The sequence below is a fragment of the Ranitomeya variabilis genome, chromosome 2 (genome assembly GCF_051348905.1).
Source record: "Ranitomeya variabilis isolate aRanVar5 chromosome 2, aRanVar5.hap1, whole genome shotgun sequence".
NCBI classification, from domain to species: Eukaryota; Metazoa; Chordata; class Amphibia; order Anura; family Dendrobatidae; genus Ranitomeya; species Ranitomeya variabilis.
In genome coordinates this window covers 1026023698-1026043669 of record NC_135233.1, presented here as the reverse complement: position 1 = coordinate 1026043669, position 19972 = coordinate 1026023698, and the positions used below count along the sequence as shown (strand labels likewise).

At 43.1% G+C, this 19972-nt stretch overlaps 1 protein-coding gene across 24 annotated transcripts in view; it reads left to right on the top strand.

Annotated features, from left to right (window-relative positions):
• MYT1L (myelin transcription factor 1 like) overlaps positions 1 to 19972 on the top strand; it is a 669404-nt gene that overhangs the window by 469170 nt on the left and 180262 nt on the right. For 23 of the 24 annotated variants that reach the window (XM_077291353.1, XM_077291347.1, XM_077291367.1 and 20 more), the window contains one exon: positions 13789 to 14111. In XM_077291353.1, the coding sequence (XP_077147468.1) occupies positions 13789 to 14111 (323 nt within the window). Of the gene's footprint in view, positions 1 to 2315; positions 2408 to 13788; positions 14112 to 19972 lie in introns of those variants that run through there. The other variant, XM_077291369.1, reaches the window with a different exon arrangement.

Genomic DNA, 19972 nt, shown 5'->3' with positions numbered 1-19972 from the left:
GGCAGCCGTCACACACTGAAAGACGCTTTTCATTGCAAAAAATATTTTTTGCGTTACCACATTTTGAGAGCTGTAATTTTTCCATATTTGAGTCCACAGAGTCATGTGAGATCTTGTTTTTTGCGGGACGAGTTGACGTTTTTATTGGTTACATTTTCGGACACGTGACATTTTTTGATCGCTTTTTATTCCAATTTTTGTGAGGTAGAGTGATCAAAAACCAGCTATTCATGAATTTCTTTTGGGGGAGGCGTTTATACCGTTCCGCGTTTGGTAAAATTGATAAAGCAGTTTTATTCGTCGGGTCAGTACGATTACAGCGATACCTCATTTATATCATTTTTTTTATGTTTTGGCGCTTTTATACGATAAAAACTATTTTATAGAAAAAATAATTATTTTGGTATCGCTTTATTCTCAGGACTATAACTTTTTTATTTTTTTGCTGATGATGCTGTATGGCAGCTCGTTTTTTGCGGGACAAGATGACGTTTTCAGCGGTACCATGGTTATTTATATCAGTCTTTTGATCGCGTGTTATTCCACTTTTTGTTCGGCGGTATGATAATAAAGTGTTGTTTTTTGCCTCGTTTTTTTTTTTTTTTCCCTTACGGTGTTTACTGAAGGGGTTAACTAGTTGGGCAGTTTTATAGGTTGGGTCGTTACGGACGCGGCGATACTAAATATGTGTACTTTTATTGTTTTTTTATTTTATTTAGCTAAAGAAATGTATTTATGGGAATAATATATATATATTTTTTTCTTTATTTAGGATATTTTTATTATTTTTTTTTTTTACACACGTGGGGAATTTTTTTTTTACTTTTTTACTTTGTCCCAGGGGGGGACATCACAGATCATTGATCTGGCAGTGTGCACAGCACTCTGCCAGATCTGCGATCTGCTGTGCAGGGCTGCAGGCTTACCAAGCGCCTGCTCTGAGCAGACACTCGGTAAGCCACCTCCCTCCCTGCAGGACCCGGATGCCGCGGCCATCTTGGATCCGGGACCTGCGGCGAGGAGGGAGGTAGGAGACCCTCGGAGCAACGCGATCACATCGCGTTGCTCCGGGGGTCTCAGGGAAGCCCGCAGGGAGCCCCCTCCCTGCGCGATGCTTCCCTATACCGCCGGTACACCGTGATCATGTTTGATCGCGGTGTGCCGGGGGTTAATGTGCCGGGGGCGGTCCGTGACCGCTCCTGGCACATAGTGCCGGATGTCAGCTGCGATAGTCAGCTGACACCCGGCCGCGATCGGCCGCGCTCCCCCCGTGAGCGCGGCCGATCGGCTATGACATACTATCCCGTCGAGGGTCAGATAGGCCCAGGTCACCTCGACGGGATAGTACGTCTAAGGTCACAGAGGGGTTAAACATGATAATAGTTGGATGATGGACAGATGGAAGGAAGGAAGAATGGAAGGAAAGAAGGAAAGAAAGAAGGAAAAAAGGAAAGAGAAAGAAGGAAAAAAAAGAAGGAAGGAAAGAAAAAAATGAGAGAAAGGAAAAAGAAAGGAAAAAGAAAGAACACCGTCGCGAACATGCCGCCGCCGGGATTAGCCGAATGATTCACTGACCACCGCCATCTTTGCACAGGAGGAGTGCATGCGCAGTTTTAATGTGACCACCGCTATCTGTGTGCACAAAGATGGCGGCGGTCTGATTCACTGATTCAGTGAATCATTTGGCTGATCCCGGCAGCAGAGGTGCGACGTGTCTACAGGCAGAGGAAGCCGGTCACATTATAGGGGTTTTCCCACGAACTAAAGTTCATTTTAAAAATTGTCTGTGTCTGACCGTGCATGGAGCATACCACATATCCTGGGCAGGGGAGGAAGCAAAAGACAATACTGACATTACAGCAGAGGATCACAGAGGATTCATTTTGTGAGGTAAAATATTTCACTGACTGTTTTTAAACAATATTTTACCTCACAAAATGTGTCCTCTGCGATCTCCTGCTGTAATGTCAGTATTGTCTTTTGCTTCCTCCCCTGCCCAGGAGCTGTGGTATGTTCAGTACACGGTCAGACCCCTTTAAAAAGCAAATATCAATGCCAACATGGCTCCTCCTAAAAAGTACGCCAATGACAATGAAAGGAAAAGCAGCAAAGGCACAGCGCCGAACACAACAATGGGCAAATGAGACTCTTGAAGACCAACAGCATCACTGGGACAAAAACAATGCATATAGCACATGGGGTAGACAGGTCAAAGAAGAGAGCACAGACGGGAGACGTCAGCACATGGGGAAAGAGAGAGTGGATAGGTGGGTGAGCACATGGGGGGGGAAATCTGTAAAGGGAGGAGGGTATATAAAAATAATATTTAGAAAAAAAAACGAGAAGCACGTTGACAGTCTAAAGAGGCTAATGGATGAGGAGATAGAGCGCTGCGCTCCCTCCGACGGTAAGCATTTTCAAGGTTCATTACATCCGGAATCATCTTCGCCTGCGTTGTAGTATTTTGATAATTATTTTAAGTCAGATATTTGTGGATATCACTTAATGATAAAAATGCATTATCCAGTCATGGGATTATTTTCTACCCTGGGTATATGGATACCTGTATACTTCATATCCTACTGCAGATGTCTCGCTTGCACTATGTCCTCTACGGCATCATTAATTATCCCGATGAATTGTGTTAGCCGGTAGTTGATTAGTCTTTGACTGGGAATGTTATTTGGGGCAAGAAGATGGTTAATCAGCAGGCAGTGAGATGTTGTGTTCGCTCGCTCCGGAGACGGCAGAGCTGGGGAGGTTGCACCGAGCGGCCTGTCCTTGGGTGAACTTTGCCGAGTCTACGCTATACATTTTTAAAGCCTCGTCTCTTATAGAGCACATGAAATCCACCACCGCAGATGCCGAGCATTTATGTTTCATGTCAGGGTTATTGAGGGAGGAAGATGAGACAACAAGGAAGGAAAGTCTCTGCTTCCTATCTTAGCATCTCGCAGGGGTACACAGTTGCATAGGAAGAGTGGAGAATATTTTTCAGCCTTTGATAAAATCAATGAGATATGAAACCCGTCAAAGTAAATAACCTGGAGTTTTTTTTTATATATATATAAGGCACGGAATAATGTAATCAGGGGGAGGATGAAGGCTGCAATTGTGACGGTGCTTCCTTTATTCTTTTTTTTTTCCTTCTGTTAGTGTTGCTGTCATGTATGAGCTGCTATTCTATAGGAAATGTCTTTATGTTGCATCTATAGAATACAAGTAAATAAGAAAGGGGATGTGTTGCTTTCAGAAATATACCCTAAATGTATCATTTAAAATGTATATTAGTATAAGGGCAAAATATGAAACCAATAGGTAAGGAAAAAGAAATCAGAATACATACAAATATAATACAGTATGTACGTATACAGTGTACACAGTAACAGACTGGGGCACCAAGGGCCCACCGGTAACATCAACTACAGGGGCCCATTTTCAGCTACATGCAAATATGAATTTACTCTAATTCGCAAATTTCTATAGCAATAAACTGGCTTGATTATTAACCCCTTAACGACCGCCAACACGCCTTTGAGCGGCACCAGTTAAGGGTACTTATGCCTCAGCTACGCTGTTTAGCGGTGCTGAGAAATAAGTGGATAGCGCCCCCTAGCGTCATAAAATCTCTGGCGTCTCAGCTACCGGGGGTAGCTAAGACCCCAGAGAACATAATTTTTATCGGTTTTTACCGTCCCCAGTGTTGCAATCGCCGTTATTCACCGAATAACAGCGACCAACAAAAAAAAAATCTGATTTCCCATTTATTTCTCTCTCCTCTGAAAGGATCTAGCATACCAGAAGAGAGAGAACTGGGGTCCCCAGAGCCCCCCTCCCGGTGCATCCGGTGTCCCTGATCCCTCAGGCTCTTTCCCCCAGCCCTTGGTGTTTTTTGGGAAGAAAATGACGGACACATGCACAGTGCGCCCTCCTAGATCTGCCAGCCGGCACCCGGCAACAATAGGACATTTCTCCTATTGGTTCATTTTGATCACTGTGATATACCCTATCACAGTGATCAAAATTAAAATAATAGTAAATCAAACTCCCCTTTATCACCCACTTAGGTAAAAATAATTAAATTAAAAAATATGGGTTTTTTTTCCATTTTTTCATTAGGGTTAGGTTTGGGGCCAAGGTAAAGTTTGGGGTTAGAGATAGGTTTATGGTTGGGACTTGGTTAGGGTTATAGTTAGACCTAGCTGGGGTTAGGGTTGGTCTAGGGTTAGGGTTGGGGTTAGGCTTGGGGTTAGAACAAGGGTTATGGCTAGGGTTAGGGTTGGGGCTAGGGTTGGTGTTGTGAAATTGGATTTTGGGCTCCCCCGGTGGCCACTGGTGGAATTGAACTGGTGTGCATCATCCTCTCTGTTCACCTGTTTCCATCAGGATGTGGGAGTCGCTATTTAGCCTTGCTCCTCTGTCACTTCCATGCCGGTCAACATTGTAATCAGAAGCCTTTCTGTGCATGTTCCTGCTGCTAGACAACTCCCAGCTAAGTTGGACTTAGTCCTTGTTTGTTTTTGCATTTTGTTCCAGTTCACAGCTGTAGTTTCGTTTCTGTGTCTGGAAAGCTCTTGTGATCTGAAATTGCCACTCTGATGTTATGAGTTAATACTAGAGTCTTAAAGTAATTTCAGGATGGTATTTTGATAGGGTTTTCAGCTGACCATGAAAGTGCCCTTTCTGTCTTCCTGCTATCTAGTAAGCGGACCTCAATTTTGCTAAACCTATTTTCATACTACGTTTGTCATTTCATCTAAAATCACCGCCAATATTTGTGGGGGCCTCTGTCTGCCTTTCGGGGAAATTTCTCTAGAGGTGAGCCAGGACTATATTTTCCTCTGCCAGGATTAGTTAGTCCTCCGGCCGGCGCTGGGCGTCTAGGGATAAAACGCAGGCTACGCTACCCGGCTACTGTTAGTTGTGCGGCAGGTTTAGTTCATGCTCAGTTTAGTTTCCATCCTTCCAAGAGCTAGTTCGTATGTTTGCTGGGCTATGTTCTCTTGCCATTGAGAACCATAATAGTTTGACCGGCCAGAAAAGGGTTAAATTAATTGACAGAGAAAGGAGAGAAAAGAGAAGTCTGCTGAAGATTTTTTTTTTTTCTCAGTTCTGAGTGTGCTTGTAATTGAATCTCTTGCAAGTCTGCCTATATTGCAGCCTTTCTCTCTCTCTCTCCTTCTAATCCTGGAATGGCTCTGTGTTCACCTGTTTAAAATGGATATTCAGAGTTTAGCTGCAGGTTTGAATAATCTCACCACGAAAGTTCAAAACTTACAAGATTTTGTTGTTCATGTTCCTATATCTGAACCTAGAATTCCTTTGCCTGAATTTTTCTCGGGGAATAGATCTTGCTTTCAAAATTTCAAAAATAATTGCAAGTTGTTTTTGTCCCTGAAATCTCGCTCTGCTGGAGATCCTGCTCAGCAGGTCAGGATTGTGATTTCTTTGCTCCGGGGCGACCCTCAGGATTGGGCTTTTGCATTGGCTCCAGGGGATCCTGCGTTGCTCAATGTGGATGCGTTTTTTTGGCCTTGGGGTTGCTTTATGAGGAACCTCAGTTAGAACTTCAGGCGGAAAAGGCCTTGATGTCCCTATCTCAGGGGCAAGACGAAGCTGAAATATACTGCCAGAAATTCCGTAAATGGGCTGTGCTTACTCAGTGGAATGAGTGCGCCCTGGTGGCGAATTTCAGAGAGGGTCTCTCTGATGCCATTAAGGATGTTATGGTGGGGTTCCCTGTGCCTGCGGGTCTGAATGAGTCCATGACAATGGCTATCCAGATCGATAGGCGTCTGCGGGAGCGCAAACCTGTGCACCATTTGGCTGTGTCTACTGAGAAGACGCCAGAGAATATGCAATGTGATAGAATTCTGTCCAGAAGTGAACGGCAGAATTTTAGATGAAAAAATGGGTTGTGCTTCTATTGCGGTGATTCAACTCATGTTATATCAGCATGCTCTAAGCGTACTAAGAAGCTTGATAAGTCTGTTTCAATTGGCACTTTACAGTCTAAGTTTATTCTATCTGTGACCCTGATTTGTTCTTTATCATCTATTACCGCGGATGCCTATGTCGACTCTGGCGCCGCTTTGAGTCTTATGGATTGGTCCTTTGCCAAACGCTGTGGGTATGATTTGGAGCCTCTTGAAACTCCTATACCCCTGAAGGGGATTGACTCCACCCCATTGGCTAGCAATAAACCACAATACTGGACACAAGTAACTATGCGGATTAATCCGGATCACCAGGAGATTATTCGCTTTCTTGTGCTGTATAACCTACATGATGTGTTGGTGCTTGGATTGCCATGGCTGCAATCTCATAACCCAGTCCTTGACTGGAAAGCTATGTCTGTGTTAAGCTGGGGATGTAAGGGGACGCATGGGGACGTACCTGTGGTTTCCATTTCATCATCTATTCCCTCTGAGATTCCTGAATTCTTGACTGAATATCGTGACGTTTTTGAAGAACCTAAGCTTGGTTCATTACCTCCGCACCGGGAGTGCGATTGTGCCATAGATTTGATTCCGGGTAGTAAATACCCTAAGGGTCGTTTATTTAATCTGTCTGTGCCTGAACATGCTGCTATGCGAGAATATATAAAGGAGTCCTTGGAAAAGGGACATATTCGTCCTTCGTCATCTCCCTTAGGAGCCGGTTTTTTCTTTGTGGCTAAGAAAGATGGCTCTTTGAGGCCGTGCATTGATTATCGGCTTTTGAATAAAATCACGGTTAAATATCAATATCCGTTGCCACTGCTGACTGATTTGTTTGCTCGCATAAAGGGGGCCAAGTAGTTCTCTAAGATAGATCTTCGTGGGGCGTATAATTTGATGCGAATTAAGCAGGGGGATGAGTGGAAAACCGCATTTAATACGCCCGAGGGCCACTTTGAGTATTTGGTGATGCCTTTTGGTCTTTCAAATGCCCCTTCAGTCTTTCAGTCCTTTATGCATGACATTTTCCGTGATTATTTGGATAAATTTATGATTGTGTATCTGGATGATATTTTGATTTTTTCGGATGACTGGGACTCTCATGTCCAGCAGGTCAGGAGGGTTTTTCAGGTTTTGCGGTCTAATTCCTTGTGTGTGAAGGGTTCTAAGTGCGTTTTTGGGGTTCAAAAGATTTCCTTTTTGGGTTATATTTTTTCCCCCTCTTCCATCGAGATGGATCCTGTCAAGGTTCAGGCTATTTGTGATTGGACGCAACCCTCTTCTCTTAAGAGTCTTCAGAAATTTTTGGGCTTTGCTAACTTTTATCGTCGATTTATTGCTGGTTTTTCTGATGTTGTTAAACCATTGACTGATTTGACTAAGAAGGGTGCTGATGTTGCTGATTGGTCCCCTGCTGCTGTGGAGGCCTTTCGGGAGCTTAAGCGCCGCTTTTCTTCCGCCCCTGTGTTGCGTCAGCCTGATGTTGCTCTTCCTTTTCAGGTTGAGGTCGACGCTTCTGAAATCGGAGCTGGGGCGGTTTTGTCGCAGAGAAGTTCCGATTGCTCCGTGATGAGACCTTGTGCTTTTTTCTCGCGTAAATTTTCGCCCGCCGAGCGGAATTATGATGTTGGGAATCGGGAGCTTTTGGCCATGAAGTGGGCTTTTGAGGAGTGGCGTCATTGGCTTGAGGGGGCTAGACATCAGGTGGTGGTATTGACTGACCACAAAAATCTAATTTATCTTGAGTCCGCCAGACGCCTGAATCCTAGACAGGCGCGCTGGTCGTTGTTTTTCTCTCGGTTTAATTTTGTGGTGTCCTACCTGCCGGGTTCTAAGAATGTTAAGGCGGATGCCCTTTCTAGGAGTTTTGAGCCTGACTCCCCTGGTAATTCTGAACCTACAGGTATCCTTAAGGATGGAGTGATATTGTCTGCCGTTTCTCCAGACCTGCGGCGGGCCTTGCAGGAGTTTCAGGCGGATAGACCTGATCGTTGCCCACCTGGTAGACTGTTTGTTCCTGATGATTGGACCAGTAAAGTCATTTCTGAGGTTCATTCTTCTGCGTTGGCAGGTCATCCTGGAATCTTTGGTACCAGGGATTTGGTGGCAAGGTCCTTCTGGTGGCCTTCCCTGTCTCGAGATGTGCGAGGCTTCGTGCAGTCTTGTGACGTTTGTGCTCGGGCCAAGCCTTGTTGTTCTCGGGCTAGTGGATTGTTGTTGCCCTTGCCTATCCCGAAGAGGCCCTGGACGCACATCTCGATGGATTTTATTTTGGATCTTCCTGTTTCTCAGAAGATGTCTGTCATCTGGGTGGTGTGTGATCGTTTCTCTAAGATGGTCCATTTGGTTCCCCTGCCTAAGTTGCCTTCTTCTTCCGAGTTGGTTCCTCTGTTTTTTCAAAATGTGGTCCGTTTGCATGGTATTCCGGAGAATATCGTTTCTGACAGAGGTACCCAATTCGTGTCTAGATTTTGGCGAGCATTCTGTGCTAGGATGGGCATAGATTTGTCTTTCTCGTCTGCTTTCCATCCTCAGACTAATGGCCAGACCGAGCGGACGAATCAGACCTTGGAGACATATTTGAGGTGTTTTGTGTCTGCAGATCAGGATGATTGGGTTGCTTTTTTGCCTTTAGCGGAGTTTGCCCTCAATAATCGGGCCAGTTCTGCCACCTTGGTGTCTCCCTTTTTCTGTAATTCGGGGTTTCATCCTCGATTTTCTTCTGGTCAGGTGGAATCTTCGGATTGTCCTGGAGTGGATGCTGTGGTGGAGAGGTTGCATCAGATTTGGGGGCAGGTAGTGGACAATTTGAAGTTGTCCCAGGAGAAGACTCAGCTTTTTGCCAACCGCCGGCGTCGGGTTGGTCCTCGGCTTTGTGTTGGGGACTTGGTGTGGTTGTCTTCTCGTTTTGTCCCTATGAGGGTTTCTTCTCCCAAGTTTAAGCCTCGGTTCATCGGCCCGTACAAGATATTGGAGATTCTTAACCCTGTGTCCTTCCGTTTGGACCTCCCTGCATCTTTTTCTATTCATAATGTTTTTCATCGGTCATTATTGCGCAGGTATGAGGTACCGGTTGTGCCTTCCGTTGAGCCTCCTGCTCCGGTGTTGGTTGAGGGCGAGTTGGAGTACGTTGTGGAAAAAATCTTGGACTCCCGTGTTTCCAGACGGAAACTCCAGTATCTGGTCAAATGGAAGGGATACGGTCAGGAGGATAATTCTTGGGTGACTGCCTCTGATGTTCATGCCTCCGATTTGGTCCGTGCCTTTCATAGGGCTCATCCTGATCGCCCTGGTGGTTCTGGTGAGGGTTCGGTGCCCCCTCCTTGAGGGGGGGGTACTGTTGTGAAATTGGATTTTGGGCTCCCCCGGTGGCCACTGGTGGAATTGAACTGGTGTGCATCATCCTCTCTGTTCACCTGTTTCCATCAGGATGTGGGAGTCGCTATTTAGCCTTGCTCCTCTGTCACTTCCATGCCGGTCAACATTGTAATCAGAAGCCTTTCTGTGCATGTTCCTGCTGCTAGACAACTCCCAGCTAAGTTGGACTTAGTCCTTGTTTGTTTTTGCATTTTGTTCCAGTTCACAGCTGTAGTTTCGTTTCTGTGTCTGGAAAGCTCTTGTGATCTGAAATTGCCACTCTGATGTTATGAGTTAATACTAGAGTCTTAAAGTAATTTCAGGATGGTATTTTGATAGGGTTTTCAGCTGACCATGAAAGTGCCCTTTCTGTCTTCCTGCTATCTAGTAAGCGGACCTCAATTTTGCTAAACCTATTTTCATACTACGTTTGTCATTTCATCTAAAATCACCGCCAATATTTGTGGGGGCCTCTGTCTGCCTTTCGGGGAAATTTCTCTAGAGGTGAGCCAGGACTATATTTTCCTCTGCCAGGATTAGTTAGTCCTCCGGCCGGCGCTGGGCGTCTAGGGATAAAACGCAGGCTACGCTACCCGGCTACTGTTAGTTGTGCGGCAGGTTTAGTTCATGGTCAGTTTAGTTTCCATCCTTCCAAGAGCTAGTTCGTATGTTTGCTGGGCTATGTTCTCTTGCCATTGAGAACCATAACAGGTTGGGGTTAGGGTTGTGTTGGGGTTAGGGTTGTGGTGTTAGGGTTAGGGGTGTGTTGGGGTTAGGGTTGTGGTTAGGGCTGTGTTAGGGTTGGAGTTAGAATTGGGGATTTTCATTGTTTTGGTACATCAGTGGGCCTCCAAACACAACATGGCACCCACCTTTGATTCGAGCCAATTTTGCGTTCAAAAAGTCAAACGATGCTCCCTCCCTTCTGAGCCATGCCATGTGCCAAACAGTGGCTTTCCTCCACATATAGGGTATTGGTGTACTCAGGAGAAATAGCACAACAATTTTTGTGGTTCATTTACTCTTATTATCTTTGTGAAAACAAAAAAAAAGTTTGGGTCTAAAGTAATTTTTTTGTGAAAAAAGTAAAATGTTCCTGAAGGGTTAATTAACTTCTTGAATGTGGTTTTGAGCACCTTGAGGGGAAGAGCTTTTAGAATGTTGTCACTTTTCTGTCATATTGACCCCCCATGCTCACTTCAAATGTGAGGTGGTCCCTAAAAAATGGTTTTGTAAATTTGGTTGGAAAAATGAGAATTCGCTGCTCAACTTTTAACCCTTATAACATCCTAATAAAAAAAATAATTATGTTTCGAAAATTGTGCTGATGTAAAGTAGACATGTGGGAAATGTTATTTATTAACTATATTGAGCGATATGACTCTCTGATTTAAGAGCACAAAAATTAAAAGTTTGAAAATTGCAAAATTTTCTAAATTTTTGCCAATTTTTTTTTTTTTTTAATAAATAAATGCAAGTCATATCGAATACATTTTACCACTAACATGAAGTACAATATGACAATAAAAATATTCTCAGAATCAGCGGGATCCGTTGAAGAGTTTCAGAGTTATAACTGCATAAAGTGACAGTGGTCAGAATTGTAAAAATTTACTTAGTCATTAAGTACCAAATTGGCTCTGTCACTAAGGGGTTAAAATATTAGTTAATTCCTACGGATATCAGGAGCAATTTTCATGCATCTATAAACTGCGCCTTAATCTTGATGGGTCCATTATTTTTTATTACTTGAAGACTGGTACTTCCATACAATTTATGTGTCTGGGGTGGTGTGATATTTCAGAGTCTTAAGCTGTATTTGTCTAAATTTGGCTTGGATATAAAAAAAAAATTCAGAAACAATTTAGGGACATCTTGAGCTGAAATGGGAACTGGGTTTAAGCAAAACCACCAGTTTTGGAGTCTGTCCTGGGTGGAATTACCAACGTCAATTTTTCACATGTCCTAGATTCATGGTACTGAAACTCAGTAGCCCCTCAGACGTATGTAGTATGAGGTTGTTGAGGTCAGAAGGTTTGACCGCACAGGAGAGCAAAATTGTAGGTATGCTTCAAGCAAAAGGGAACATATTCTTGCTCATATTTTTGCACAGTCAAATATATACAGTTATGCTCAAAAGTTTACATACCACAGCAGAATTTTTGCTTTCTTGGCCTTTTTTCAGAGAAGATGAATGATAACACCGAAACTTTTTCTCCACTCATGGTTAGTGTTTGGGTGAAGACATTTATTGTCAAACTACTGTGTTTCCTCTTTTTAAATCATAATGACAACACAAAACATTCAAGGAACCCTGATCAAAAGTTCACATACCCTGGTGATTTTGGGCTGATAACATGTACAGAAGTTGACACAAATAGAATGGTGTTTAACAGGGAGAAATGCAAGATTCTACATCTGAGCAAGAAAAGCAAAAATGACATCTACAGAATGGGAGGAATAGAACTAAGCAACAGCATGTTACGCAGTTCTATTTGTTGCTTTCTTGAAGAAAGGCCAAGAAAGCAAAAATTCTGCTGGGGTTTGAGCACAACTGCAGTTTGCCAACATTTGCAAATATGGCATCCTTTATGTTACTGTCTACCCTAAAACAACTAGACACAAAAATATGGTGCTCTTCAAAGACCAAAAGGGCAAATTTCTTTTTTTTCTGTGTGTGTATATGGACTATTTATGTGTTTTATGTGTGTATGTTTTTAGTGTGCATGTTTATATGCATGCTTATAAGCTTCATGAGTAGTGTTGAGCATTCCGATGCTGCAAGTATCGGGTATCGGCCGATACTTGCTGTATCGGAATTCCGATACCGGGATTCCGATACTCTTGTGGTATCGGGTATCGGGTATCGCAACAACATTAATGTTAAAATGTGTAAAAGAGAGAATTAAAATAAAAAATATTGCTATACTCACCTGTCCGACGCAGCCGGGACTTCAGCGAGGGAACCGGCAGCGTTGTTTGTTTAAAATTCGCGCTATTACTTGGTTACGTGAATTCCCGGCTTGTGATTGGTCAGGTCGGCCACGTTGCCGGGACGCGGACCAATCACAGCAAGCCGTGACGAAATTACGTCACGGCTTGCTGTGATTGGTCCGCGTCCCGGCAATATGGCCGCCCTGACCAATCACAAGCCGTGACGTCACGGGAGGCTGGACACGCGCCCATTTTAAAATGAGCGCGTCCAGCCTCCCGGCTTGTGATTGGTTGACCGCGGCGCAACCAATCACAAGCCGTGACGTCACGGGAGGCTGGACACGCGCCCATTTTAAAATGAGCGCGTCCAGCCTCCCGGCTTGTGATTGGTTGACCGCGGCGCAACCAATCACAAGCCGTGACGTCACGGGAGGCTGGACACGCGCCCATTTTAAAATGAGCGCGTCCAGCCTCCCGGCTTGTGATTGGTTGACCGCGGCGCAACCAATCACAAGCCGTGACGTCACGGGAGGCTGGACACGCGCCCATTTTAAAATGAGCGCGTGTCCAGCCTCCCGTGACGTCACGGCTTGTGATTGGTCAGGGCGGCCATATTGCCGGGACGCGGACCAATCACAGCAAGCCGTGACGTAATTTCGTCACGGCTTGCTGTGATTGGTCCGCGTCCCGGCAACATGGCCGACCTGACCAATCACAAGCCGGGAATTCACGTAACCAAGTAATAGCGCGAATTTTAAACAAACAACGCTGCCGGTTCCCTCGCTGAAGTCCCGGCTGCGTCGGACAGGTGAGTATAGCGATATTTTTTATTTTAATTCTTTCTTTTACACATTTATATGGTTCCCAGGGCCTGAAGGAGAGTTTCCTCTCCTTCAGACCCTGGGAACCATCAGGAATACCGTCCGATACATGAGTCCCATTGACTTGTATTGGTATCGGGTATCGGTATCGGATTGGATCCGATACTTTGCCGGTATCGGCCGATACTTTCCGATACCGATACTTTCAAGTATCGGACGGTATCGCTCAACACTATTCATGAGTTCTATGCTACACGTCTGCAGAGACTGGAGATATCTAGGTGATTTTGGACAGCAGAAATACTACATTAACACAACATTTGTTGCATAGTAAATATAATACAGCTCAGAAATGGATGGAAAAATGTAACCAGAACTAGACAAATACTGTAACTGCGTGACCCAGACACGGGATGAAGGATCCATGTCAAACATGTTGGACCAGAAATAACTAACTCTGACAAATATGTGTGGGTGAATCTCTGCATTTCTAGTGTGCCCTAGGCAAAAATATCCAAAACTGAGTTTTATATAAGCCATGTGTGTAATGTGTATTTTATTCCTGAAATGTTTGTAAATTACATTTTGCAGCTCAAAAATTCGAAATAAATGTATGATAGAATATAATAAACTGTGATACACAGAATAAGATTAAGAAGGTGTACAGGCAATGCTAGAGTAGATTAGTGAAATGTAGCAGGCACATACTAATTATTACAATCTGATCTGTATTGTAGTGTTTACGGCTGTCCTTTGGCCAAGAAAAGGAAAACCCAAGAAAACAAGCCTTTAGAACCTTCACCAAAAAGAAAACCTTATTCCTCAAAAACTGACAACTCTTCGGTAGACGAGTGCTATGAAACTGACGGCACCGAGGAAATGGATGAGAAGGAAGAGGAAGAAGAATATTCCGATGATAACGAAGACCAGGAGGATGAAGAAGATGAGGAGTTAGATAGGGATGATGACGATGAAATAGAAGATGAGGAGGAAGAGGAAGGAGAAGAAATAGAAGAGGATGATGATGAGGAGTACGACGACGAATATGATGATGACCAAGGTAATAATTTGGTATTTGAGGTGCTATTTTCTTGTCTTTCGGGGGCATCACTAAAACCCAACCAATCAACCAACCATTCAGTGTGTTCTGCTAATAGTCAAAATAGTGACGTAAGGGACTCCATATCTACAGTTATCTACATACTGTATTTTTCTACTCATCATAGTTTTGCTACATTATTATAATCTAGAAGAGACTTAAAATTAATATGACTCTAGTATATGGCTCATGTTTTTTTTATATCAATGGCTACTGGAAAACCAGCAATTTAAAGCTTTGACTTTAAAGAGGACCTGATGCTAAGTTAAAAATGGCGGTATGCTTTTATTTTATTTCTGCTACTACTCTGGGTATTCAGTTTTTTTTAAATCTGCCAAATGCTTCCACTGTTATGGATATGTTTATTTAGTGTAAATTTTGTGGTCTTTACAAAGTGATGTTGCATACAGGATCCTCTGGGGCGTGTCCTTAGACTGCTCTGTATTATTACCCAGTGAGCCACGCCCCCTCACTGAAGGCCATAAAAATTAGCACTTAATAAAAAGGCCTATATCTTGGGAGCCACATGGGTATAAAATAAAAACAACAAAACAGAATACTCAGGGGAGGAGCGAGAAAAAAATAAGGGCAAATACTGGATGCTTTTGACAGATTCTTTTTAGGCCATGTCTATGTCAAATAGTAGGCCTTATGGTATTGCTCGGCCCATTATTGGGATATATATATTATAGTAGACCAAAGGATCTTTTGGATAAATTTTAATAATAAAATCTACCTGCTGTTTCCAGATGTTCACATTTTTATATGAATTTTAGGTACATTTTTCTAGGCGGATTCATTATTTTATATATTCTGATAGCAGAGATTCTTCTTTTACGGCATAGAACTGAAATTTCCTAAATACACATTGAAGTAATTTATCATGGATTGTGCACTAGAATATTGAAGTATGAAAGTTACTACATTTGGTGCACATTTCCTTTGCATAAAAACGTGTAACTTAGTTGCTTTTCTACTACTCTTAAAGGGAACCTGTCACCCCGTTTTTTGAAGATGAGCTAAAAATAGCGTTAAATAGGGGCAGAGCTGGGCGTTACATTAGTGTCTTTGTGTGCCTTTATTACCCACCTAAGCTGCCGAAATACCTTTGTAAAGTCGCCGTTTTCTGCTGTCACTCACGCTGGTCTGCTCCTATGGGCGTGGTGACAGCGCTGTTTCTCCCCCAGAATCCTGCTCATCATTACGTTGGTGGCGTAGTGGTGTGCGCATGTCCAAAGCGAAGATCCACTGCCCAGGAGATTCAAAACAGCGCGGTCTTCGCTATTCGCCGTTTACCGGTGGGCGCGGCCATCTTTCCTGTGGCCGTGCGTGCGCAGATGGAGCGCTCTGCTGCCCGGGGCTTCAGGAAAAAGGCCGCTGCGATCTCCATCTGCGCACGCGCGGAATCCCGTGGCCATTTTCCTGAAGCCCCGGGCAGCAGAGCGCTCCATCTGCGCACGCACGGCCACAGGAAAGATGGCCGCGCCCACCGGTAAACGGCGAATAGCGAAGACCGCGCTGTTTTGAATCTCCTGGGCAGTGGATCTTCGCTTTGGACATGCGCACACCACTACGCCACCAACGTAATGATGAGCAGGATTCTGGGGGAGAAACAGCGCTGTCACCACGTCCATATGACCAGACCAGCGTGAGTGACAGCAGAAAACGGCGACTTTACAAAGGTATTTCGGCAGCTTAGGTAGGTTATAAAGGCACACAAAGACACTAATGTAACGCCCAGCTCTGCCCCTATTTAACGCTATTGTTAGCTCATCTTCAGAAAATGGGGTGACAGGTTCCCTTTAAGCAGAACTTATGGGGGAGAATAAATTTGGCCCATTTAGGGTTAAAATATAAAATGAATCAAGGACGGACATATAACCCTTACACTTCAGTGAAACATTGTATATTAGCAATAAAGCCACGTCTGCTGTCTTTGGATACACAAGTCACTTGTCATCCTGCACCATGCGGTGGTATTGAGCTGTGGTCAGCACACAATATTCCTGGTCCATGTCAGAAAAGCACATTGACTTTGATTTCATGCAGTGACTGGACATTAAGAAGCTTCCTGTAGTTATAGTATCTGCCATAATAGCTGGGAGGAAAGTAAGATCTATTCAGATTCCATGTCCTCAGTTGAGCTTTTAGCAGACTTAAAGAGTACCTGTCCTTTTCATATAAAATCTGTATAAAACATGGTCTTGCTGCCTTCATCATCCATTGCAATTTCAAAATGTTTTAGGAGCACATACCAGTCTAATATGTGTGGGAACAGTCCTAATAAGTCATAAGTACTCTTCCAGCACTATGTATGCTGGAACATCCCTTTCATCACTTCCCAGAATGATTTGTTTTTGCTATTGTTTAATAGCTTGCCTATCTGCACAGACTGTATGCAGATTGACAGACAAGAAAGAAGACAGACAAGAAACCTGGCCGCCTGCACTTCCTGTAATCAGTCCCGGGGTCTCTGCTCTTAGTGATAACTTACCATTGACAACAGGAAGTGGACGGAAATTTAGACAGAACAGAGAAACTTTGGATAAATGTAGAACATTACAATATTATTGGCCATTGTATTGGCCATCAGATAAGCCTACATTTATATAAATTACAACAACCATTTACTACAAAAGATGTAACTGATTTCTGTCAGTGATGAGCGAGTGTACTCATTGCTCGGGTTTTCCAGAGCATGCTCGGGTGGTCTCCGAGTATTTGTTAGTGTTTGGAAATTTAGTTTTCATCACCGCAGCTGAATGATTTACAGCTACTAGACAGCTTGATTACATGTGGGGATTCCCTAGCAACCAGGCAACCCCCACATATACTTAGGCTGGCTAGTAGCTGTAAATCATTCAGCTGCCGCGATGAAAACGAAATCTCCGAACACTAACAAATACTCGGAGATCACCCGAGCAACGAGTACACTCGCTCATCACTATTTACAGCTGCTAGCCAGCCTAAGTACATGTGGGAGTTGCCTGGTTGCTAGGGAATCCCCACATGTGTTCAAGCTGTCTAGTAGCCGCAAATCATGCTGCTGAGGCGAGGAAAACTAAATCTCCGAGCAGTTGCAAATACTCGGAGAACACCCGAGCGTGCTCTGGAAAACCCGAGCAACGAGTATACTCGCTCATCACTAATATCTGTATATTTATAAGGCCGTTCCTCCATGGTTACAGCTAAAATGCCTCCATCCATAATGCATTCAGAGTGCCCCCCACACAGATTACACTTTCCTTTTTTTTCAAGTTGGTCAGCACTAATTAAAGAGTACGGTAATTAAATTTCATTTTTTTGTTTTAATAACTATGTCCAGCGCGGAAAGTTATGACTCTTTACAAATCACTTTATTAGGGGATTTATCTCCATTCCTGTAAAAATAATGCATGTAAGTGACTTACAAACCTCTGATTTTCTCCAGTCTGTTTAGCTGCATTGATATCAGAATCTACTCATTTGGAGTACAGATGATGGCAGTGATGGGTCAGCCTCTGGATCTCACTAAATCTAGGGACAAGCTGCTGCTAGAGATTGTTATGATAAGTTCACGTTCACATGGTCAGTATTTGTTCAGTATTTTACCTCAGTATTTGTAAGCCAAAACCAGTAGTGGAACAATGAGAGGTAAAGTATAACAGAAACACGTCACCACTTCTGTATTTATCACCCACTCCTGTTTTTTATTACAAATACTGAGGTAAAATACTGACCAAATACTGACCGTGTCACCGTGGCCAAAACAGAACACTCAGAGGAGAATCAGGTGCTGGTCCTTGCACTGCCATCATCTGTGCTCCAACTGAGCACGTTCTGATAACAATGCAGCTACAAATATTCTGGGAAAAGGAAGGGGTTTCAAAGCCACTTACATGCATATTTTTTATGGGAATGGAGATAAATCCCCTAATAAAGTGTAGTGACTAACAGAACAGTTTCCTGAAGCAGATTGTCCCTTGAGTTAATACCACAAAGGTTCTGACCCTTTCACTGCCATCATCTGTACTCCAAATTAATATTTTCTGTTATCAGTGCAGCCAAAGATTGACAAATAGACCGTGGAAAAGTAGGAATTTGAATGTGTGAGATCAGGATTTATTTATCCTCCTGACTCCATTCTGGATATTCTATATGCATCTCCGGCTTTCCGAGATGGAGTCTGTGTGCGTGTTTTGAGATAAGGAGTTTTAGGAATGCTTTTGTCTAAAGAGTAAGACAGAAATACCAAAGTGAAAAAAGCACCTAAACTCTTCAGCTGGGTGTAGACACAGTATTACCTTTAGCCAATGAGATGTATATATGCTAATGCCAGCACATATTTAAAGGTAAGCTGAGCCAATTCTATTGCTACAATCACTGTCCAAGAAATGTCTATATAGATGAGTGACTGATGATGTAATAAAGAGATATCTGCTTTGATGCTCAATGTATCAGCGTGGCTCTACCGTGCACATATTTGCATTTTACTATTTAATTTGGAACAGGCACAACATCTCAGAACGTCCCACATTATGTGTCGACGACAAATGCCACTTACATGCAATTCTTTACAGGAATGGAGGGGAATAGTAAAGTTTAGTAACTTTCCATTCCGGACAAAAATTGGAAAATAAAAGTTTAGTTTTGCTTCAAAGTCAGTAGCAGCCCCTTAAAACAGCCTTATCCAGAAATACACTCTGTTTATCCACTTAAGTGTCTAAGAAAACATAAAAATGATACAGAGCAGTGATATTTAATATAACAGGTATCAACATTGAGTAGATCCTGACAGCCCGTCATTCAGGTCTGTTTAAGTGAAGGGAAATAAATGTCTTAGTGCTTCAGCTCGGGAGTTTGTTTTTTAGATTTGGATGAAGTGTCAGGGTTTGAGACGAGAGCCCTCAAGTTAGTGGCAGGTGTTTTCCTTGAGTTGAGTGCCATGCTGGCACCAGATTTGTCATAATCCCTTATAGACACAGATTCATGACTTTATGACTGCTCAAGTAATAATTAAAAGGCATTATGACAGGTTAAAAATGATATCGTTAAATGTGACTATTTTTTTCTTTTTATTTCTATCAATTACAAAATTTCAGGAAAATATGGATAAAAAAATTAGAACTGAAAAAGCAGCCATATTGGTATTAGTTAATTGAGAAAAAAAAATACAAAAAGGAAAGACTAAGACAGCAGTGTAAAAGTATAACTGTGGGATTTCCTGAGCCATCTAGACTAAATGTCTAAATGGAAAAGTGTTGTGGCCCCAGGACACAACTTTGTGGGAAACCAACAGGTGGATGAAGCAGCACAGAGAGATCTCCAACAGGTCCAAATCTGTGATACTAAGGAATGCGAGAGAAAATGAGAACTGTAAAAGGTAGAGGATAGATCTAGAAGGATAGTACACAGCAATGTAAAAGGAAGAGGATAGATCTAGAAGGACAGTACTCAGCATTGTAAAGGTAGAGGATAGATCTAGAAGGATAGCACCGAGCAATGAAAAAGGTAGAAGATAGATAGATAGATCTAGAAGGATAGTACAGAGCATTGTAAAAGGTAGAGGATAGGTACAGAAGGATGAGCACAGAGTTATGTAAAAGGTAGAGGATAGATCTAGAAGGATGAGCACAGAGCAATGTAAAAGCTAGAGGATAGATCTAGAAGGATAGTACACAGCAATGTAAAAGGGAGAGGATAGGTCTACAAGGATAGTACACAGCAATGTAAAAGGTAGAGGATAGGTCTTGAAGGATAGTACAGAGCATTGTAAAAGGTAGGAAAGGTGAAGTAGGATAGTGCAAAGCAATATAAAAGGTAGAGGATAGATCTAGAAGGAT